Source organism: Leptonychotes weddellii, chromosome 6 (assembly GCF_054177405.1).
Source record: "Leptonychotes weddellii isolate Sample4059 chromosome 6, ASM5417740v2, whole genome shotgun sequence".
Classification (NCBI taxonomy): Eukaryota; Metazoa; Chordata; class Mammalia; order Carnivora; family Phocidae; genus Leptonychotes; species Leptonychotes weddellii.
Genome location: NC_138374.1, coordinates 338,574 through 362,531, shown reverse-complemented (window position 1 = coordinate 362,531; position 23,958 = coordinate 338,574). Strand labels below are relative to the sequence as shown.

At 54.5% G+C, this 23,958-nt stretch overlaps 1 protein-coding gene across 1 annotated transcript in view; it reads left to right on the top strand.

Moving 5' to 3' along the window:
- The first annotated feature begins 3,872 nt into the window (after positions 1 to 3,872).
- Positions 3,873 to 23,958, top strand: part of LOC115936563 (kinase non-catalytic C-lobe domain-containing protein 1-like) — a 49,177-nt gene continuing 29,091 nt past the window's right edge. Inside the window, exons 1-5 of the mRNA XM_081823278.1 lie at positions 3,873 to 4,001; positions 10,992 to 11,190; positions 11,806 to 11,864; positions 22,768 to 22,914; positions 23,306 to 23,423. Of these exons, the coding sequence (XP_081679404.1) occupies positions 3,900 to 4,001; positions 10,992 to 11,190; positions 11,806 to 11,864; positions 22,768 to 22,914; positions 23,306 to 23,423 (625 nt within the window). The 5' untranslated portion in view covers positions 3,873 to 3,899. The remainder of the gene's footprint in view (positions 4,002 to 10,991; positions 11,191 to 11,805; positions 11,865 to 22,767; positions 22,915 to 23,305; positions 23,424 to 23,958) is intronic.

Here is a 23,958-nt window from a genome sequence, read left to right as displayed (position 1 = left end):
GGCTAGAGTGACAGCACAGACTATTAGGAGGGCTCAGGCTCTCCCAACAGAAGCCACGTTAGTAATCCATGGTCCTTGGGTGTGTGTTCCCATCCCCAGAACAAATATGGTCGTTTATTTCACCGAAAGACTTCAAGACTGTAAAATAAGTCTTATGGTCCCTGGAAACAAACCAACCAAAAAAACGTTTAAATTTTCTTATTTATTGAATATTTGATTTACTAAAACCTACATGTGTATTTGTTGCAAAGAAGTGTGATGGGGGAACTATAGAAACTTTCAAGCATGAAAAGATATCACAGTAGGATAAAATTCTGGCCAAAATTTGATGTCTATAATAAGTTTAAGGGAAAATGTTCTGATGAAGATTTTGGACTGGTAAAGAACATGTTTATGTGATTTTTTTTTTAAATGACTGACCTTGGGCATCAAAACCATTTTGGTATTGGGGCGCCTGGCTGGCTCAGGTCTGTGGAGCATGCGACTCTTGATCTTGGGATGGTGAGTTTGAGCCCCACGCTGGGTGTAGAGCATACTTAAATGCAAAAAAAAAAAAAAAAGCCCAACATTTTGGTAATTAGCTTCTTGGATACATTGACAAGAGTAACAGTTTTACTCCAAAATATCAGTATTTACCACACCAGAAATTCCATTCCTTGCAATTATTTACATTTGTGATTTCTTACAAATTTTAAATGTTGACTTCAAAATGTGCAAGCAGTTTGACAACTTTTCAAAATTCATTCAGGGAAAATGAGAGCCAAGACTCTGAAGACCCCCGCTCCATTCACATCAGCCACAGACTGGTCAGGCTGAGCGCTGACTGCATACCTTAAGACAGGAGGGAGCCCCCCCCCTTACAGGAGACCTGGGGCTCAGAAGAACGAAGCAAAGTCCTGCCAGTGTCTGAGTAGGACAAGGGTCCAGAGACAAGCATGGAACTCTGCAGGAGACAGCATCCGTCAGGGGCGTTCGGACCTGGCACTGATCAGGAGCAAGGTCTGTGGACGGCAGAGGCCAGAGGCAGGGAGGGCAGCTCAGGCCAGGATCTACAGAATGGAGGGTCTTGCAGGGAAGTGAGGTGGGGCAGACAGGTGAGCAGAGTGTGCTCTGCTGGGTCAGGGACCACTAAGAAGACCGGGGCACCCCCACGTGATGGCCTCACTGTGGAGCAGGATTCTGACGTCACCCGTGGGTCCTCAGGAAGAAGGCGGGCCGGCTGGGCGTGTGCAGGACACACTGGTGTGGGGGGAGGGGCAGGCATGCAGGCCAACGCTGAGAGGCCATTCCGGTGTCTGTTCGTGAGGATTCTTGGCACGGTTTGAAACTGGGTTGGGAGTTAACTTTGAATGGACACCCAGGGGCTACTTGGATGTCCTCACACATATGTGGGCTCATCAGCTCTGGAAGATCTGGAGTGCCTAATCAAGACTTGCTCTGATGTTAAGAATCATGCCTCATCCAACCACATTAATGAAGCCTCTACTTATGTTCAAGGCCCCAGAACACAGGGCCAGTACCAAATCCTTTCTTGGAGCAAAGCTTACAAAAGCAAGCAAGTATGCAAACACTCAGACTAACAAAGCTTCCAGTGGAGATGACATCATGCCACTGAACAAGGAACACCAAGGACCACAAACTTACAAATGAAAGCAGGGGGGTAAAAGAAGGACCTGCGGGGTGGCCCCCCATAGGCTCCCCCTTGGCCCTTCCGCACTGACCCATGCTCCTGGTCCCCCTCCATGGAGCAACAGCCTGCCTGACCCAGGAGATGGGAAGTGCCCACATCAACAGCCTGCATGTTCTGCATTTTACCCAAATTGGATGCATCATCAAATAGACGATGTGTCATTAGACCCAGAACACTTGAAATACGACGAATGCTCCTCAGAAGTGGGATTATCTTTGCCCCTCCCATTCAGTGCCTAAGTGCCCATCCTAAACCCTGCGCCCTCAGCCAGGTGCACAGTGACCAGAGAACCAGGTGACAAAGCCCACCTCCACGAGGTCCCTGCAGCTCGGCCTTTGTGCCCCCACGAAGGGCACTTAGTCTGGGTGGTGAGTAAGGGCTGGCCACATCCAGGTCTCACCAGCCCGCCCCCCCAACCCTGCAGCAGACGGACCCGGCAGCCGGGGTGCCCAGCTCTGTGGACTGGGTCTGAGGGTGGGGGTGCAGCCCAGAGCCCACCGGCCTCCCTCTGCCTCCTTCTGAGGCCCTGTGTGGTGCCCACAGGGACAGCTCAGACAGCTGGCCCACATCCCACAGCTGTGAGGTGGCTTTTCTCCGGCTCCCGCTACCTCCACCCACCCAGCCCTGGCTGCTACTCTGAGCTTTTCAGCACCCCCAGAAGGGGAAAAACTGCACCCAATTTCAGCTTAGTTGACTCGGGTGGGTTCAAGGACCAGCGTTTTGCACAGGATGAGGCTGACCACCCAGCTACCAGCTTGAGGCCTATTTCTCCCGTGACTTGCGTGCCCCCACATGCTTGGGCGTCACGTGCCAGGGCCCAGGGTCACAGTGACCTGACCCAAGCACAGGATATTGGGAATTAGTGTCCCAGCGAACGCTTGGATTTTGCATGCCTTGCCACAAGCCCTGGCTCATTCACACAGGAGCATTTAGGGAGCGCCTGCTGCGTACCTGGCCAAGCAAGGCTGTGAGGATAGGGCTGGCCACGTGTGGAAGCTGCTAGCCTGGCCAGTAGCATCTGCTCTCCTATGGGGCTCTGACCCAGAGCTCTGCTGGGAGGCGGCAAAGGACCATGCCCACCTCCTGTGGAAAGGCTGGCAGGGGGTGCTGTCTGGCCCTTTGCCGGGGTTGGGAGAGTATCCGGGATGTTCAGACAACCATGGGCCCCAGCTTGGGGCAAGGCTCGCCCCGTGCTGGAACAAGTCCAGCCACTGGACCATAAATGGGGGAACGAAGGGGTTAATCGGGAGACAGCGGAACCGCTGAATTGTGGGGAGGGGCTGTCTGGTCTTTGGGGCTCCTTTGCCCCAAGGCTGGCTGGCAAGGTCGGAAAGAAAGCGTAATTGTGGCTCCCAGCACGGCATCCATGAGACCCTCGCTCAAGGGAGGAGGCAGGCCAGACCCCAGCTGCTCAGACGAGCCCTGCCGGGTCTCCAGCCCCCCCCTCCCCTCTCCGCTCCCCCACCCCCAACCGCGAGCTCCTGAGCCTCTGCAGCCGCCACCCCCAACGAAGACTGCGGCAGCCCCGCCCCTAGGCGGCGGGGGAGGGACCGGAGGGCCCCCGCGGAGAGTCTACGACCCACCCAGAGCTCTCCTAGCGGTGGACCACGGCCCTCGATCTCCGGGGGCCCAGGTGGGAGCACACCCAGGCAGCAGCCTGCGGGGGCGTCGCTCAGGACACCGGCCACACAAGGGGCCCCGCCCCAAACGGTGTCCGCCGCGCACAGGCCGAGCGGCCTACAGAAGGCGGCCGACGTCCCCGAGAGACAGAGTCCCCAAGAGCGCGCAGCCCCCACTCGTGCCCCAGCGCCCGCCAAAGTGAGCAGGGCCTTGCGAGTGCCAGGACCCCCGGTCCTCCCAGGCACCGGGTCCCCCGCTCGGGTGACACTGCGGCAGGCGCGCGGGCGGCACGCCGAGGGCGGGGCCGCGGGGGGCGGGCACGTTGCCATGGCAGCCGGGCGCGCGTAGCCGGAGCCGGAACCCAAACCGGAGCCCGAGCCCGAGCCGGAGCCGAGCCCGAGCCGGAGCCGAGCCCGAGCCCGAGCCGGAGCCGAACCCGAGCCCGAGCCGGAGCCCGAGCGGCGCGCGGAGCCGGGCGCAGGGCCCGCGGGAAGGCCGAGGCCGGGCGGGCGCGGCGGGCAGGGGCGCCGGCTGGAGCGCGAGGCCCCCGGCGCTGGCCAGTCCGAGGCGCCGCCGGCGCGCCAGCAGGATGCAGGCCATGGACACGGCCGCGGCGGATTTGTACGAGGAGGATGGCAAGGACCTGGCGGGCTACGACTTCGAGCCGCTCCCCACTCTGCCAGAGGACGAGGTGAGCCCCGGCGCCCGCGGTGGGTCCTGCCTTCCCCCACCTTCTAGGGAGAGTCCGGGGGAAGGTGCCCCCGCCCCCCCAGGTCTCCTGCCCCTGGCCCAGGTCTTGGCAGCCGCTCTCAGCAAGCCGCCACCGTCCTTTAGCATTTGCTCGGAGAGGACAGGCCCCCTGGAATGCCACATGGGACAGCAGTGGGTGGGTGGTCACTGAAGAAGTTGGTGCCCTGTGGGGTGGGGGGCTGGGGGGCTCCTGACTATAAATGTTGGATGGATGAGTGTGGTTTGGGGCATCGTGAGGGGGAGGAGGGGAGGGAGGGGGATGGCTGTTTTCTTCCTTGCCAGCACCCTAGGAGGTCAGCTGGAGGCACCAGCCAGCAGAGCCCAATCCGGCCAGCAGGTTCAGGAGCTGGGGTGGAGGTCTGGGAGGCCCCCCCAGAACAGAGGGCTGCTTCCTGCACAGAGAGGACAACAGGGGCCTCCACTCAGGATCCTGAGTCCTGAGGCATCCCCCTACCCAAGGCTCAGAGGGACCAGCAGCCTCCATCACATGGAGCTTCTGGTCATGCACTGGACAGGTGCCCACAGAACCAATTTGCCTGTAACTCTGGCTTCCCTAGCACACCCCACAGGCTGTGGCTTGGGGTCAAATGAACAAGCCAGGTCCCTCCATGTGATAGGTGACCCCAGAGGATGCAGCCACTCCCAGGAAGACCCAAGGCTATGGGGTCTGGGTGGATGAAGAACCTTCCGCGCCTCCAGCAGGCAAATGCCCCAGTCTCCGGGCTTCTGTGCTCACAGCTGAGGAATGCTGGCATCGAGCAGCCATTCATGGGATGGGCTGTAACCAGCCTGGTGCTGATGAAGACCCTCCGACACCCACCTGAGCAAGGCTGGCGGCCAAGAGTTAGACATGGCCACCATCCTCCTGGAGTACGTCAGGGGGTGCATAGGGGCTGCAGCTGCAGTCACCAGGGTCTTCCACCTCTGCCTGCCCCCCGGTTCTGGAGGAGAGCTGGCTATAAGGATGGAGTTCATGCTGGGGAGGCACCATCTTGGGCAGTGGAGTCTGCCGTAGGAAGCGGGGGGCTGGCCGGCCAAGAGCCTCTGAGGCTGTACCTGAGGGCTGGTGTTCCCTTCCCCCGCCAACCTGCCACCGCCATGGTGGCCTGGATTTGGTAAGAGGCAAGGCTGCAGAGAGGAGAAGCAAGAGAATGAATAAGCCTTTGGGCATCTCCATGGCTTTGATGGAAAATGAAAGGGTGCACCCAGCTCACAGCCGTCAGAGTCTCCCCCAGAGGACACATTTCAGTGGATCCGTTAGAAGACTCACCTCCAAAATCACCATCCAAAGCAGACGTAGAATGTGGTTCTTCATACAGAACCTTGTTGTGTCAGCCACCCCACACTTTGAGGGCCTCCTTTGTGCCCCGTGCAGAGTCAGCGGCTGGTGCCAAATAAACAGAACAGCAGGGCCAGGACCCAGACCCAAAGCTGGGTCCCTGCCATGGTCTGTACTCCTGTGTGCACTGGTGCCTTCCCTGGGTTGGGGTTCCCTCATGCCCCTCTGGGTCGGAGCAACCCCCCAGCTGTGCACACTGCATAGGGCTGGGGGTTTCCATCGTCCCATGACCGAGGCCTCCAGGGGACGTGGGATGCCACTGCATTAGCAGCATCCACTGGGAAAGCGCGGATGGGCCCCTCGAACTTCTCCACCTTTTCTGGGAGACAGAGACGCTGTCTTTGGGTATGCTCCCATAAAACTGGAAGCCTGTCCAGGCTTGAGCCTTGGAGCCAGACCGATGTCCCGTACCTGCGAACACACTGGTCCAGACTCGATGCTTCCTGCACACACTCCGTTGGCGTTGAAGGTTTTAGGTCTCCATCAGACACGTGACCGTGCCTGCTACAGCATATTATAGAGCCAGGCTGCATCTGAAAAGCCGTCCTGTAAGATGAGGGGGAGCCAGGCTGCATCACCAGCCAGGGTGGGCCATGCTGCCGCAACCCCGGAGAGGGCCAGGCCGGAGGAGACACAGGGCAGCTCCCACAGAGGGACGGCGGGTGCCAGACCCAGGACGTGGACAGAGTAGTTCACAGTTTGACCGCTGATCATAACAACAGCCCATACAGCAAGGTCAAGGCACAGGACCCTACCCCCCTGCCCAGGAGCCCCTTGGAATGTTTCTCTGGTTGTAACCCCGGAGAAAATCCAAGTGGCCGGTAAACATGAAAAATGCTCAACTTCATCATCATCAAGGAATGCGAAGACACCCACCGTGAGGGCCTCTCAAGTGCCAGTTGGCAAGAATAAAAACTGGGCAGTGGCCGAGTCGGCAGGGACTGGCCTGGCACCGGACGCCCCCTTGCCGGAGTGAGTGTGCGTGGAACAGCCTCTCTGGAAAGCAGCTTGGCATTTGATAGTGGCCTGGAAGATGGCTGCTCCCTGTGTCCCAGCAGCTTCACCCTGGGTGCGTGCCCCGGAGCACTCTCTTAGCCGGAAACCCTCTGGGGCAGGTGGTGAGTGGGCCTCAGGTCCTGGAGGTTGTCGCCCAGCCCAGTCTCTGGCCTCCTGCAGGTGGTGAACCTACATGGGGACCAGCAAAGGACATGGATGAGGGATCAGGAAGAGCAGCGGCTGCAGGAGGGGTGGGTGCCGGGCCTCCCAGAGGCCGGTGGTGCCACCTTCAGGGGCCTGCAGGGGACAAGGACAGGGGCAGGCTTGGAGACGAAGATGGTGTGCTGGTTTGGGCCCGGGGGCAGTGTGTCTCCTGGTCCCTAGACTCTTCTGAGTTTTAAGGAGTCTTCTCATCCCTTCCACATGCAGAGAGCACCTCCCCGGCATTTGTGGGCTGGGCGCCGGGCTGGGCCCAGGGATTTGGAGGTGGGTGGGGTCCATGTTGCCGCCGAGAGTAGCCCACAGCTCGGGGGTGCCCTGTGAGGAAGCAGATACTCCCACTGAGCCCTGCTGGGTCCATGTGAGGCTGCTACCCAAACAGCACCGAGCTGCAGACAACTGGGAAGCCAAGGAGAGCTTCGTGGTGGGTGATAGTTATGAGTTGGAGGGGGGCACTTTAGGGCCAGGGGTAAGACCCCCAACAGGGTACTCTGCAGAGCCTCCCAGGCCTGGGGGTCTGGTAGGTTGAAGGAACCTGCCGGCAGGCCCGGAGATTGTCAACAACTGTTCTCAGCAGTGATCTGGGTTTCGTGTTGGCAGTTCCTACTAGAATGCTCCAAGGTTGAAAACATTAACATCTAAGAGTATGTTTGAAATCTGCAAGAGCGATCCGTGGGTCCCCGTGGGTCCCCGTGGGTCCCCGTGTAACCCTGGCTCACACACTGTCTCTGAAGGAGGGCAGCGGGGTGTCTTCAAGGCACAGAATCTCCTGGATGGGCACACTTTGCCATAACTGGATAAGGGTCTTCCGGTGGGAAGCCAGCCCTGCCCTCTGAGACCCAGGGACTGGCTGATGAGGGGCTGCCCTGGGGAGCCGCCCGCCCTGAGGGGTGCCCTTCCTCCCAGCCCTCACAGGGTAGTAGAGCTTGAGCCTACAGGATCCCTAGGGAAGGACAACTCTTTCCTGTCCTGCAAAGACCGTGACTTAGGTGACCCTCACCCTCAGGCCTACCCCACATCCCACCCAGGCAGCGCCTTGCTGAGGGACAGAGAGGGGTGGGGTTCCTGGACCCAGGTCCCCGCACAGAAGACTAGGTCGGTACTCAGAAGGTAGAGCCACCAGAGGCTGCCCAGCAGTGACAAGGTCAGGCCGCGTTGGCGGCGGCAGGGACAGCTGCTGTGTGGGAAGTCATGATGCGTCTGGCCGCGGGCCCTCATGGGTGGTGGGCATGTGGGTGCCCCAGAGGTGGGGCTACAGACAGGCATCAGTGGGCGCTGGGGCCGACTTTACTATTCATAGCATGTCACCTCCTTCTGAAATGTCTGCCTCAGCCAGTGATGCTCTTGTCCATCCTGCCCAGACCCTGTGGTGTCCCTGGGGCGTGCAGGGCTGACCTGGCAGCAAGACTCAGAGCCCCGGGGTCCCGGAGATGAGCACCAACGTGCAGGATGCCCACGTGGCTCCCGTGTGTCAGGGTGGCCCAGGGGGTGGGGGCGTCCCTGGGATTCTGGTGGAGATGGACTGAGGAAGTCTGAGCAGCAGGTACAGGCTTCCCGGTCTCTCGTCCTTGTTCCTGCCGGTCCACTACCAAGTCTCATCCCGTCCGCCCTCCTTGGGCCACGGCTTCAGGCAAGCGAGGGTCATTCCTCCAGCCAGGGTGAACTGGAAGGGCGGGTATCAGGTCCCAGAGGACAGGTGACCATGGGGTCCGTGGTTCAGGGTCCCCCAGCACTTGGTGAGACGCCCCCCAATCTTGGTGTGCCCAGGAGAGCCAGTGGCAAACCTCAGCTCTGTCCTGGAACCACGCCAGCTGAATCCTGCCTTCCCGGCAGAACAGCTGGGTTTCAGAGGGGCCGAGAGCATCTTGTCTGTGAATCGGGGCTTCAGCCATGCACCGGAAGCAATGACTCAGGACCCACAGATTCGCTCTATGAAGTCACGCAGACAGTCCCCCCATTTAGATGCTCACACCGTGAATAGGCACTGGGGCTCCCCCCACAGGGGCATCTTCCACTGGACAGGGCGGTGGGGAGGGGCCTTGAACAGGAAGCCATGCCCCGTGAGATGCCCTGTGGGCACCCCTGGCCTGGGCTCCCTTCTCTTGGGGAGCTCCCACAGAGGGGCGGCGGGTGCCAGACCCAGGTCATGGACAGAGGAGTTCACAGGTGGACGGCTGATCGTAACCACAGACAACCTCCAGGACCTGGGGCAACAGCTGCGTGAGCGGGCGCGTGCGGCCGGGGGAGGCGGCCACCAGCAGGGCGTCAACAAGGCCCCTGCAGTGGAAGCTGGCTCAGACTCACAGTGTGGGCTAGCTTTCTTCTCCTAAATAGCACAAAACCACAGGGTCTCTGGGTTGTTTATTAGCGTGTGCCTGTGTGCATATGTGCACGTGTGTGTGCATGCACGTGTGTGTGCATGCACGCACTCCCAAGACACCCCTTTAATGGGCCCCACAGGCACATCCTGGGGAGTCCCAGGGTGGTGCATAGCGACCCCTAGATTGAGCCAAATCAGAAAGACCTTTTATCCGTGACCCTCAGGAACACGGCAGGGAGATGGGGAAATTGAGATTTCCGGGTTTGCTAGCCCCCTCCACACCCCAGTCTAATCTGCTTTATGCTCTCATTCTCCTTTTAAAACTCCCAGACCACCTTCCCCACAGGGGTGCACATATTTCTGGAAGCTGGCTGGCAGCTCTCTGCTCTTGCATCTGCATGAACCCCGTGGCCCCTTCTTCCTGAACCAGCTTCCAACGGGCTGTGCTTCCCTCATCCATCTACCCCACAGAAAGAGCTAGAAGGGCCTGGGGGTGATGTGGAGGCCCAGTCCCGGGGTCCCCCTCCCATCACCCCACCCTGCTGAGCCCAGAGGCTTAGCCAAGACGCCCACGGGAACCACTCCCTGATTTATTTTCTCTCTCTCTCCCTTTCTTTCCTTCCTTCCTTCCTTCCGCTCCTTGTCCCCTTTGCCTGTAGTTGTGGGGATCCCTTGCAATGCAGGTGGGGGAAATTCGAGGGCAGGAGCTAGGAGACTTTTCATGACCAGACAGCTTGGCCGCACTCGGAGAACAGTCCTATGTGCTGGGAGGGGTGGGGCGGCTGAGGCTGGAGACAGGAGGGAGCTCAGTCTTCTGCACCATCTCCCCTGCTCCCCCTGTTCTCCACCCCCTCTCCTGACCCCCCCTGCGTGCTCCCTGCAGGCTCCGGCTCCCCCCGTGCGGGCCTGTGGAGCACAGACACGTGGGCACAGAGAGGTGGCTAGGGCATCGAACAGCAGGCCAGCTTAGGGCCTGGAGATCCAAGGTGTCTGATGTGTGAGAATGTGTGTGTGCCAAACTCGGGCACAAGTGTGTGTGAGAGTATGGGTGTATATGTGTGAACACACGGAGTGTATGTGAGTCAGTATGGGGCGTGTGTGAGTGTGGGATTGCACAACTGTGCATTTAAGTGGAAGTATGGGTAGTGAGTGTGTGTGTGCATGCGTGTGGGCTGTGTGGCTCGACCACGGAGGGTGCATGAACTCGTCGTACGAGTGTGTGTGGAGTGCGGACATGTGTGAGTTCATGCCTCTGTGACCGTGTGAGAGTCGTGGATGTGTGCACGCGCAGGGGAGGTGTGTGCACGCACGACGATGTGTGAGGGTGTGGGTGTCAGGTGCGTGTGTGCGTGTTGGTGACACGGTCACCACTGAGCTCGGTCACATCCAAAGGGGGAACCCAGCACGGGGAGGCCTGGGATCTGGCTGCGCAGGAGGGACCACGGTGACTTCGGGTCCTCTGTGTGCACGGCCCGGAGCTCAGGTCTGGGCCGCGGCTCCGCCGTCGTGTCCGGCGTTCCTGTGTGTCACGTGGTCCCGTGGTAGGCTCACACCACGTTTGCTCTGTTGCGGGCACCACGCTGCTTCTGTACGTACTGACTCATCTCCACCGGTGCCTACGCCTTGCTCACCTGCGTACAACCTAAAAAAAGTGAAGGCCGTCAGCATGCCCACCGAGCCACGTGTGAGCCGGGGCGTCGGGGTGCGGGGAACCCGGCTGGACCCGGGGGCTGTGGGAGGCCGCGATTTCTGGCACAAAGAACCAGGTCCCGGCCCCCGGGGCCGGGACCGGCTCCCAATAGCACGCTGGTCGTTCTGCCAAATGCCCTGTGGCTTCTGGCATCCAGGGGGCTGTGGGGCGGGTGACTTTCTGGGTGGTTTTTTTAAAGCCTTTGCCCACAACCCCGTTTCTGACGTAAAGTGAAACACCGCTGCGCGTTGTCTGCTTCCCTCGAGTCGGTCTCGACGCCGTGGCACCAGGCCTTTCCCGGCGAGGAGGGCCTGCTGCGGCCTGGGTCTGTCCCCACACCTGCCTCAGCTGCGGCCTATCTTGGCAGGAGAACGTATCCCTGGCCGACATCCTGTCGCTGCGGGACAGTGGCCTCAGCGAGCAGGAGGCGTGGGCCGTGTGCCTGGAGTGCAGCCTGTCCATGAGGAGCGTCGCCCACGCGGCCATCTTCCAGACCCTGTGCATCACACCAGACACTCTGGCGTTCAACACCAGCGGGAACGTGTGCTTCATGGAGCAGCTCAGCGGTGAGCCTGGGGCGGCGGCGGGGGCAGCAGAAGGTGCCTTTGGGGAGAAGGTGGACACAGGGTCCCGCCCCGGCCCCCCGGATCGCAGCGGCTGCCCTGGTGGGATCTCCAGCCCCAAGAACCGCTGAGGGAGAAGGAGGTGGGAGGCCCCCCCGGGCTGTGTCACGGCTCCTGCAGGGGACCCGCATGGGGCCCGCCGGCCCTGAAGCCGCCGGCCCATGGTGAATGGTTGTGGGGCGTGAGGCCGAGGGCGTGGTGGCCAGCGCAGGGGGCCCCCCGCTGCCTGCCCAGCCTCCAGGGTTCCCGCAGCCCCTCCCCTGCTCCAGGGAGGGCCGGAGCGGACAGCCCGACTTTCCCCAACTGGCTCCTTCAGTCCCCTTCTCTGGGAGGCCGGGAAAACCCTTCTCCTTCCTCCTTGGACGGCTTCCCCGGGCTTCCCGTGAAGAACGAGGTCTTCCTGTTCAAGCACTGTTTCCTCTGACCCAGGCCCCTGGGACGCCAGGACGGAAGGGGCCCCTGGGGAGCGGGAGGCCACAGCTCCTGCCCGCCTGGCTTCCTCCTCGCCATTGGGCCTTGTGCGTGTGTGATCAGAGGCCTTCTCTTTTCCTTCCCCAGATGACCCCGAGGGCGCCTTTGTGCCCCCCGAGTTCGATGTGACCGGGAACACCTTCGAGGTGGGTGGCAGCAGGCGGGGGCACCTGCGTGCAGGGCACGGGCTGGGCTCGGGGGGCTGCCTTCGGCGCACCCCCACCTTTGTCAGACTCGGGGTCCCCAGCGGCACCGTAAGCTCCAGTGGCCGCTTGGTGTGTGGACACGTGCTTGTCATTATATTTGTCGAGTATGTTTCCCGGGTGTGAACATCACTGTATTTCACGTGTTCAAAGGGCCTGAAGTTGCTAGTGGTGGCTGGGGGGGAAGCACAGCGTCTCCGAGGGAAAGAGCGGGGCAGTGGGATGGCAACACCCGGCAGAGACACGTGGCCTGTGGGCGATACCCCGAGGCAGCCGCGCTACCTCGCTCTGGGCTCAGGTCACCACCCCCTGGGCACCCCTGTGTGCATGCTGGGGAGCGTGGCTAGGGGCACCAAGAATGGGGTGGTGGCACTCTCCCCTGAGTGCCGCGCTGGGCTCCCCCAGATCGCCGTTCACAGCTCCCATCTCCGTGGAGCCTGCAGTCTGAGGTGGGCGGAGAAAAATCAATCGTTAACGAGTAATTACAAACTCAAAAATTTCAGGGAAAACCCATTAGCTTAGTGACGTTAGGTTAAATTTTAACCCCAAAATAAGAGTTTTGGGATTGGCTCCTCCTCTGCTCTACTTTACTTTACCTGAAACTAGCAACCAGCCCCTTCCCCTGAGAGGCCCTCGTCCACGCTCCAGTGGCAGGCAGGACCGCAGGGCCCTGGGTCGCTGGTGGATCGGGTCTCTCTGATTCCCTGGACCTCGGGGGCCAGAACCAGAGCCCAGGTGGCCTTTGGCTTGGGGCAGCTCCCAGCCCTGGTCCATGCACAGACTTCCTTAGTTTACCTGCATGTTTAACACCAGAACCAACAAGAAACTAAAGCCCTGCAATAACGAACGTTCTCCCAGTGCCGCCCGCCTCCGTGCCGCTGGGCTGTTCCTAAAAGCAGTGTTGTTTGGTGTGTGCTGGTTTTCACATTCGAAGAAGAGTGTCGCTACACGTTATCTTCTGGAACTGTCTCTTACGTGTTTCTGGACGATGCGCCTGAACCCAGCGGGAGGTCACGTGTAGCCCACGGCTCATGGGAGCATTGTGCCGCCCTGCACAGCCTTGGTGGATCTGGGCAGGAGCTCCTCCCAGGTGTGGACCTGGCCACGGGACGGCCACACAGCGGGGCAGGCGGTGTTCCACGGTCTCCAACAGTGGCTGCACCAGAGTGTGCTCCCGCCAGCAGGTGCCACGGGCCCCCAGCTCCATGTGGCTGAGAAGGCCCATTTTCCATGCAGTCGTTACGCTTTTCTTTATATATTTCCACCCATTTTGTCAGGATGGCAATGTCTCCTCTGCGATGTGTCTTCACGCTCTCCGTAAGACGGCGAGCGGTTCTCAGGACCCTTCACACTCCTGAAAATGACTGAGTAGCCAGAGAGCTTTCCGTGGTGCAGGTCAAGCCTACCAGTGTGTGTTACAGCTTAAACTGAGACACCTGCAAAATGCTTACCTATGAGTTCATTTAAAAGCAATTATAAGCCGTTGCATGTTAATACACAACATATTTTTATGAAAAATAACAGTATTTTTCCCCAAAAACACAGTGAGAAGAGTAGGGCTGTTTCAAGTATCTGCCCACCCTTTAATGTCGGGCTCTGTGGAAGCCAGCTGGTTTTCATGGCAGCTCCGCCCTTGGCGAGGTCCCCGTTGGGGTGTCCCCGGAGCAGAGCCTCTGGAAGGTCCGGGGTGCACTCGGCTGGAACAAGAGCGTCGGTCTGGCGTGCTGAGGGTCGTCCGCCTTGGGAACCACACTGTCGGGAGGGCCACTAAAGGGCCTCCTATGAGGGAGGAGGTCTCTCCAGTTTAATGGAGTCAAGTTTATTCATGTTTTCTTTGTTAGTATTTTTTGTACCTTAAGAGACCTTCCCAACTCCAAAGTCTAGTGGAGGTTTGCTGATATCTTCTACCAGGAATTTAAAAATTTTGTTCTTCACATTCGAATTGCTTGAAGATGACTTTTCTCGGTAGTGTGAGGTAAGGACCAAGTTTCCTCCCTTTCCGTGTGGATACGCATTCCCACGGATGCTGGCCGCAGGTGCACACACAGCAGGCCCGACAGCAGAGTGGGCCCGTCCTCTCGGGGAGGACGCCCGCTCCTGTCCTTCCTCAGAAGTGTTCTCACTATTCTTGGCCCTCTGTTCTTGCACATAAGTGTTAGAATGAGTTATCCAGTTCCACGAAAAGCTGTTGGCATTTTGACTGGAATGGCACTGAATCTATCAATCCCTTTGGGGAGGAGGCAATCTTTATAATATAGGGTCTTCTGCATAAACCCTTTTACCTCCTCACTTAGTCAACGCCTCAGTAACATTGAGTACTGTTTCCTGTAGGAGTCTGGGATACCCTTTATTAGTTGATTCTCAGGAATTTGGTATTTTCTGCTTACATTCTAACTTGGAGGTCATCTTTGTGATTGCATTTTTCTGCTTGTTTGTTGCTGGTCTACAGAACACAATTCACTTTAATATCTTAATCTTCTGTCCAGCCATCGTGCTGAATTCTTTTGTTATTTCCCATAACTTACAGGTTCTTTAGTTTTTCTATCTAACTGATCAGATCACCGGCCCGGGCGGAGGTTTTGCGTCACGTTTCCATTCCTCGTCTTGCTGTGTGTCACAAAGCTGCTCACGTCGCCAGCCGCGTGGTGTGGCCAGCGCACCTCCTGCTCGGGGACACGGGCTCTGAAAGCAGCGTTTCTCTCCCCGCCCTCAGCCAGGACGTATTTGCTACACAAGGCCCTCTCTGCCGGTCATCATGCTCTACCGTGAACGTACCTTGGGTTTTATGAAAGTGCTTCTGCATCCTTTGAAATGGCCATTAAGATTTTTAATATTTACGTACTTATTTTCTAATGTTAATTCAGTCCTTCTTGCTTAGAAAACCTAAAGTGGCCAGGTGTCTTATCTTTTTAATACACTGTCACGTTCAATCTACAGATGCCTACTTTGGCGTTTTGTGCTGTTTCTGACCATGTTGGGGGCAGGACTGTCCCAGGCTGTGCGGGCGCCCCTTCCTCTGCCTGTAAGAGTTTATGTAACAACGGGGCGCTCCGTGTCCAAGGTCCGGTCACACTTACTCATCAGGACACTTGTCTCCTTGGAGGGAAATCTTTTTTTTGCTGCTCAAGTTTTAATAGTTACAGGATTATCTGTTTTGTATTTCTCATTGAAAGGTCTCTGGTAAACTATATATTTCTGAAGTTTATCCATTTTTACTTGTTTTTTCAGTTGTTGGCAATTGGTTGCAGTGTCCCTTGTTGATCACTGCACTGTCTGTGGAACGTTGGAGGACTTAAATTCTCTTTCCTTCACTTGTCAGTCTCACCAGTGGGTATTTATTTGGTTAGTTTTTTCAAAGACCCCACTTCGTACCACATGATCTTTCCTGATGTCTCTTTGTTTTCTTTTCCCACTGATTCTGCTGGTACTTTTCATTTTCTTTTCCTTGTTTTGAGTGTGGCAAGCGTTCCTTCTCTGCTGTTCTACTGTGAGTCAGACACTCAGCTCCCCTGTCTTCGGTCTTTCTTCCTTTGTAACGTGAACATTTATATCCAAGGCCATGAATTTCCCTCGAAACACGGGTTTTGCTGCATCCTGTGAGTTTTGCCAGGTAGCATTTGTAGTTCCCTCTTCCTCTAAGTATTTCTTTTATTCCCACTGGGGTTTCTTCTTAGCCTGAGTTGTTTAGCAACAGGAATGGGTTGAGTTTTTCCTGACTTTTTATTGAGATATGAAACACATACCGAGACACACACACGTCACAGGCATGCAGCTCGACGAGCTTTCACAGACTGAGCACCCTAATCCAGCATCCAGAGCAGGAAGCAGAGCATGCCAGCACCCTGCAGGGCACGGAGCCAGGCGGGGCCATGACGGGGTCCACACTCCAGCCTGTCCACAGCGGCAGATGGGGGCTCCCAAGTCTTTAATGCTTCACATCTCTGGAATTGTCCTACGATAAAGTCTTGTTTTCTGAGTTGCCTTAATTCCCAGTGGGTGATAGGTGATTTTCTCTGGTTTTCCACCCACAGAGCAAGCAAGTCCTTCTTACCCGACGCGTGAAAAGGGCCTGCCGGTGTGCACTGCCGCCTTGGGCCCAGTGTTTGCACGCAACCCCCATCAGGCCTGTGATTCCAGGGTCTCTGTTCTACTCTTGGACAAGCTTCATTCCAGTGTCTGTTCCTGGGGCTAAGTTCCCCCCTAAGTGCTGCATTGTGGAGACCCCAGGAGTAGTTGCACATGTCACGTGGACTTACCACGTCTGCCCAGGTGCCCATTCCTGCCTGCAACCTGGGGCCACAACCCCCTGCCCACGAGGACCACGGTGGCAAATGCACCTTCTTGGTGCCACTCCCAGCAGGGTCAGGCCCTGCTGCTGTCGACCAGGCCGCCTCCGGCCCCGACCTCGGGGTCTCTGGACTGTGGCAAGGGTGCAGCGTGTTGGGTCGTGCTTGCTGGCCATGTCAAGACTGAGCCCACTGTCCTCCCTACAGAGAGGACAAAGATAGGGAGCAGTTTTCCTGAGCCCTCTAGTCCTCACACAGAATTCCCCCTTGTGACCCTGCCCACCACCCCACCCACTGCTGGGATGATGTCTCAGGCTCCCCCAATCCCCAGATGCATGGCAGCTGGCCCTCCTGGGACCATCCCCTGTACGTCCCAACCCTTGCCCAGGAAACCCCAGAGATGGGCTAGTTTCCAAAAGCTAAAACTATGACCATGGCCAGCATTCAAGCCCTGCCCCAAGCAAGCCCCAGACCCTCACAGGACTCTTTTCTGAACCTGGTCACCATGAGCATGTTCGGGCTCCAGTGGAGCCCAGCCAGGACGACCTCGACACCCACCACCCACCATTACTGTCCACTGTCACTCGTCCACAGACATGTGTGTCAGGCCTCACAGTGAACAGAGCAGATGGGCTCCTGCCTCGTGGGGATCTTGGTCTTCACAGGGGACAGACTTGATGTGGGCAGTGGGCTGCGTCCTGAGAGAGGAGAATGGGGCCTTTCAAGGAGATGACAGGGTCCTCATCCAGCTCAAAATTCCCTGGAGGCCATTCTGAGAAAGTGATGTTCAGGTTGGAACCTAAAGTGTGAGTAGGGTTCACCAGATCAAGACCAGGGAGGACTTCCCAAGACAGAAGGGAATGTGCAAAGGCCTTGAGTGGCAAAGGTGCTGATACATCATGGCTAACACATCATGAACAGCATCATCCAACAACCAATGAGAAGTATATTTGTTGAGTTACTGTCAAACTAAAAGATGGAATGATGGATGTGTGGGTGGATGGATAGATGGATGGTTGGATGGATGGATGGATAGATGGATGGTTGGATGGATGGATGGATGGATGGATGTGTGGGTGGGTGGGTAGATGGATGGTTGGATGGATGGATAGATGGATGGTTGGATGGATGGATGGATAGATGGATGGTTGGATGGATGGATGGATGGATGTGAGGGTGAGTGGGTAGATGGATGGTTGGATGGTTGGATGGATGGATAGATGGATGGTTGGATGGATGGATGGATAGATGGATGGATGGATGGATGGATGGATGGGTGGATGGATGGATGGGTGGGTGGGTCCATGGATGTGTGAGTGGGTAGATAGATGGATGAGTAGCTAGTCCAGTGATTGGATAGATGGGTGCCATTGTTCCTGGAGGGAAATAAAGGTAGTAGAGGGCAGAAGCAGATACCCTGACCTTGCAGGTATAGAGCCAGGTTTTATTCCCAGGACTGTGACTGGGGGATAGGGCAGTGCTCACCACAGACTCGCAGCTCATAGTCCTGGCTGGAGCCCTATAGGTGGTGGCTCATAGGGTTTGCCTTTCCTTCCACCCCAAGAATCCGCAGCCAGCAGGGTCCCTAAAACAAGACATCTGCCCTGAGTCCATGCAGCAGCTTGACTTAAGTTTGGCCTCTTCAGGAAGCCCTGGATATTGGCTATGTGGGGACCCAGGCAGGGGACCTGGGGTGTGATCGGCATGGTCAGTGTGTGAGAAGGGAGGGCAGGCTGCCCTCCACATGGAGACCAGGGCTGGGGGTTCCAATGTCTTCTGTGAGATGTGGGGTAGTGGCCCAGGGACCCAGCTTTGGGCATGGAAAGAGTGGATGGATTCAGGGGTCACCAGTGCAGCTCAACCATGTACATGGGCCCACCAACACTGAGTGGTGTAGGAGTTCGGGTGGCAGGATTGCTTTGTCTGTGGATGACAAGCTTGTGGGCCTGAAATCTAAGAGACTTCAGTGGAAAATGATAGAATAAGAGACTTCAGAGGCCAGCTGAAAACAAGATACATCCCAAAAAATAAGTAGCTTCTTTTTGTGTTGGTAATTACTGGTTAGAGATGAAATGGAAAATGTTTCATTTATAATAGCAATAACTATAGAAAGTCTGGAGTAAATATAGCAGGAGGGCTAGAAATGTAAAGTGAACCACTTCTCTAAAGATGAGAAAACAAGACACAAGAAGATGAGGAGACAGACCCGTCCCTGCACCTGAGCGTCACCCCACCTCTTCAGAGACGTAACTGACCTATCACATGGTGTGAGTTTGTGCACAAACTAATGATTTGATACGTTTGTGTTTTGCAGGATGATTCCCACTTCTAGTAGTGTTAGTTAACACCTCCATCGTGCAATCGCTGTTTCTTTTGGTTGTGAGAACACTTAGGATCTCCTCTCTCAACAACCTCGAAGTATGTAATACATTATCGCTAACCGTGTCACTGAGTCACACGTTAGATGCCAGGAACTCACTCGTTTCATAACTGCAGCCCTGGGTCTTTTCTCCAACGTCTCCCTGTCTCCTCCACCCCCAGCCCTTGGCAACCTCCACTCCACAGTTTCCGAGCGTTCGGCTTTTTTAGATTCCATGCAGAAGTAGTATCATACGGTATTTGTCTTTCTCTGTCAGACTTGTTTCACGCAGCATAATGCCCTCGAGGGCCCTCCTTTCTTGTGGCTGAATCGTACTCTGTTGTATCTCTAGACCGTATTTCTTTACCGAGTCATCCAAAGACAGACACTTAGGCTGCTTCCACATCTTGGCTTCTGTAAATAATGCTGCAGTGAACATGGGAGCACACATATCTCTTTGAGATCCTCATTTTATTTCCTTTGGATATGTACCCAGAAGTGGAATTGCTGGATAGTATGGTAATTCTATTTTTTATTTTTGAGATCCTCCGTGCTGTTTTCCAGAGTGGCTGCACCAGGTTGCATTCCCACCAACAGTGTAGGAGGGTTCCCCTTGCTCCACATCCTCACCATTATCTCATCCTCACTTATTATCTCTTGTCTTTTTTATAACAGCCATTGACAGGTGTGAGGTGACATGTCATTGTGGTTTTGATTTGTATTTCCTTGATGATGAGTGATGCTGAGCATCTTTTCATGTGTCTGGTTGGCCATCTGGATGTCTTCTTTGGGAAAATGTCTGTTCAGTTCCTCTGCCCATTTTTTAATCAGATTGTTTCTTTGCTCTTGAGTTGTAGGAGTTCCTTATATATTTTGGATATTAACTCCCTGTGAGACAGATGGTTTGCAAATATTTTCTCCCATTCTATAGGTTGCCTTTTCATTGTGTTGACTGTCTCCTCTGCTGTGCAGAAGTTTGGCAGTTGATGTTTTTCCCACTTATTTGTTTTTTCTTTTGTTGCTTGTGCTTTTGGTGTCACATCCAAAATATCACTGCTAATGTCTTAGAGCTTTTTCCTATGTTTTCTTCTAGGAGAGTTATGGTTTGGGGTCTTATGTTATAAGTTTTTTGTCCATTTTGAGTTAATTTTTGTAAGTGGTGTAAGATAGTCCAATTTCATTCTTTTCCAGTTTTCCCAACACCATTTATTGAAGAGACTTTCCTTTCCTCATTGAGTATTACTGGCTCCTTTGTCAAATACTGGTTGATTGTATAGACATTAGTTTATTTCTGGGCTCTCGATTCTGTTCCGTTGGTCTATGTGTCTGTTTTTATTCTAGTACCGTCTCTTTGCATTACTATAGCTTTGAAATAGTTTGAAATCAGGATGTGTGGTGCCTCCAGCTTTGTTCTTCTTTCTCAGGATTGCTTTGGCTATTTAGGGGTCTTTTGTGGTTCCATATGAATTTCAGGGTTGTTCTCTCTATATCTGTGAAAAATGCCACAGGAATTTTGATAGGGATTGCATTCAATCTAGAGATGACTTTGGGTGGTATAGACATTGTAACAACACTAATTCTTCCAGTCCATGAGCACAGGATATCTTCCCATGTATTTGAGTCTTCCTTAATTTCTTTCACCAGAGTCTTAAACTTTTCAATGTACAAAACTTCACTTCCTTGGTTACATTTATTCCTAATTATAGTTTTTGTTTTTGATACTATTGTAAATGGGATTGTTTTCTTTACTTATTTTTCCTATATTTCATTGTTAGGGTACAGAAAGATAGCTGACTTCTTCATATTGCCTTTATGTTCTGCAACTTTACTGAATTTGTTGATTGGTTCTAACAGAGTTTTGGTAGAGTCATTAAGATTTTCTATATGTGAGACCATATTGTCTGCAGATGGAGACAGTTTTACTTCTTCCCTTCTGATGTGGATGTATTTTATTTCTTTTTCTTGCTTGATTGCTCTGGCTGGGACTTCCAGTGCTGTGTTGGATAGGAGAGGGGACAGTGGGCACCCTTGTCTCATTCTTATCTTAGAGGAAAAGTTCTCACCTGGTCACCATTGAGAGTGATGTTGGCTGGAGGCTTGTCACATGTGGCCTTTGTCATGTTGAGATGTGTTCCTTCTATACCCAATCTCTTGAGAGTTTTTATCATGAAAGATGCTGAATTTTGTCCAACGCTTTTTCTGCATCTATTGAGATGATTATACGATTTTTGTCCTTCATTCTACTAATATAGTCATCACGTTGACTGATTTGCAGTTGTTGGATCACCCTTGCATCCCAGGGATAAATCCCACTTGACCATGGTGTATGATCCTTTTGATGTGATGTTAAATTCAGTTTGCTAGTGTTTTGTTGAGAACTTTTACATCTGTGATCATCAGGGATATTGCTCTATAGTTTTCTTTTGGTTCCTTACCTAACTTTGGTATCAGAGTAATGCTGGCCTCACAAAATGAGTTTGCAAGTGTTCCCTCCTCTTCAGTTTTCTGGAAAGATTTAAGAAGGATTAGTATAAAATTCTTTAAATGTTTGGTAGAATTCACTAGAGAAACCATCTGGTCCTCGGTTTTTCTTTGTCAGGAGGTCTTTGATTACTGATTCAATCTCCTTACTATTCATGGTCTGTTCAGATTTTCTATTTCTTCATGATTCAGTCTTGATAGGTTGTATGTTTCTAGGAATTTATCCATTTTTTTCTAGGTTATCCAATTTGTTGGTGTGCAGTTATCCTTATTAGTCTCTTAAGATCCTGTATACCTCTCTGGTGTTACTTGTACCATCTCCTCTTTCACGTCTGAGCCTATAAATTTGAGTCCTTTTCTCATGGCTAGTCCAGCAGGAGGGCCCACAGCCAGGACAGAAGTCTGTCTGCCTGTTACCTGACACACAGGTGGGCGAGACTCCCGCCAGGTCCGTTGGCATGAGGCAGTGGCTCCCACGGCCCCCACGGAGGTGCTCTTGGCTGTGGGTGGAGGCTGAATTGCTCTTGAGGGCCAGGTTCTGGGGACATCCTGTTGGCCATCTTGGTGACTTCTTAAACATTTTATTTTGTAAGAAGTTGATCCTTCCCAAATTCTGCAATGTCAATGCAATTACAATAAAATTGCGACCATTTTTGGTTTGTTTTGTGAATGGGAATGGGAGAACTAATATTTGTTTTTTAAAACCTGATAAATGTGAAAATGATCCAACTTTTTGAGGGAAAAAAAGGGACAACCTGTCCTCGGGATATGAAAATACACTCTGACGCTACTATAATTAAAATAGCACGGTCTAGACAGGACAGACGCATGGGGAGACGAGGATTAGAGGAGATGAGGCCAGCTGGACCCAGGGTCCCAGGGGAGCCAGCAGACGGGCAGCAGCAGAGGGGGATCTTCTCTAAATGCTGCTGGGTGCTGCTCTCCATTATGAGGGAAACAAACCCAGATCCCTACAGATGGCCAGCACGTTGACAAATTTCAAATGGATTAGAGCTGGATGTGTAAAAATTATAAAAATATTGGAGGAAACAAAAGAAAGCTGTTTTTATCATCTTGGGGTAGGGAAGTTCCTCCTAAGAAGGAGCTAAAGAAAAAAATGTCTGATTTCACAAATTAAACATGAGAATTTTTGAATGTCAAAAGATGCATGAACTACGTCAAAAGCTAAGTGACAAACGGAAAGAACATATGTGTGGCACACAGACCGGCAGTCAAATCCTCAGTATGCCAAGGGGGCGCCCCAAACAGGAAACAGTGTGGTGACGTTGCAAAGCCCATGAATGGGCATAAAGAGGAAAAGTTAGAACCATGAATAGCAATGAACAGATGCTCAGTCTCATTCATAATCAGAGAAATGCAGACTTGAAAAGAGAAGACTGCCCTTCAGAGACATGGCCGCCGTCACAGGTGGGGATCCTAGCATCTGCACACGCTGGGTCGGGGCTGGGGTGAGCCGGAAGCCAGGGGGGTGGGCACGGGTCAGTGCAGCAAGGCCAGCGCAGACCTCCCGCCCACGAGCACGGGGCCCCTGCCCTAGTGCCAGCACAGTCACCGTGCCGGGGGAGGTGCTGCTTGGCTGTCCCGGCACAGACTGTCAAGAGCAGGGGTCCCCAAAAACATGTGTTCCTGGCCAGAGGAGCAGAGACCGTGTGGGGAGAAGCTGTGCTCCCGGGCACTGACAGTCTTTTGGGTGCCGCAGGCTCACATCTACTCTCTGGGGGCCACGCTGAAGGCAGCCCTTGAGTACGTGACTGAGCCCGAGCCGGAGCCCAGGCTGAGCCAAGACCTGGAGGCGTTGCTGAGCCAGATGCAGGCGGAAGACCCTAGGGACCGGCCTGACCTCGAGGTACAAAGTCACCCCCAAGGCAAAGACCTGAGACCCCCCCCACGGCCCCAGTGCCCCAGGCACACACACACACACACACATACACACACACACACAGGGCCCTCCTGCCCCACCGCTCTCCCCTCGGTCCCATGGGCTCTTCCTCACCTGGGATTTGGTGGCCTTGCATTTTGCTTAAATAAGAACTTGACCTTTCATTATACATTGTTATGATAAAGAGGTTTGGCTTATAATTTTCATGGGCTGAACAGAATCGCCTGGTTTTCTGTAATCGCAGGATACGCTGCTTTTTTATGCCAGAAAATAGACATGGAGGGGGGTGGGCTCTTGGAGGGCAGGGCTTCCTCCATGGTGAGCTTTCCCGTCTGAGCTCTCACACGCGTGTCTACAGAGCATCATAGCATTGTGTGAAGAGAAGATGCTCTTCACGTCCTCCTGCCGTCTGTGCCGGAGCCTCTCGGCCATCGGGAGGAGGGTGCTCTCCATTGAGTCCTTTGGAGCATTTCAAGGTAAGCACGTGCACACGTGTTCTTGCACACACGCATGCACACACAGGTAGTCATGCACACATATACACATGCATGCACGTACCCACTCACATGTGCACGTGAGTATACACAAGCTTTAGCACAGATCAGACACACCCATGTTCATGCCATTGTACTCACCATGTAAACACTCACACTCACATGCACACATGCAAACAGATCACATGTGCCCCCACAGACACACACGTGTTTATACTAACTTGCTCATAGTCACAGAGGCATACATGAAAATGCAAGGTCATACACACCTACTTGTACACATGCACACTCATCACACGCATGCACACTTGTGCATAAACATAGCACTCTCCTGCACATACAAACCCATTTTACAGCCATGCTCACAGACTGACACATTCACCCTCACTCTCAGTCACCTTGCACACACTTTGCAGACACCTGGGCCACTGGGGGTGTTGGGAAGTGAGAAGTCTTAGACCTCTGGTCTCTGTCCGGGTCTGTGAGCATGCCAGTGCATGGACACGGGGACACTGCG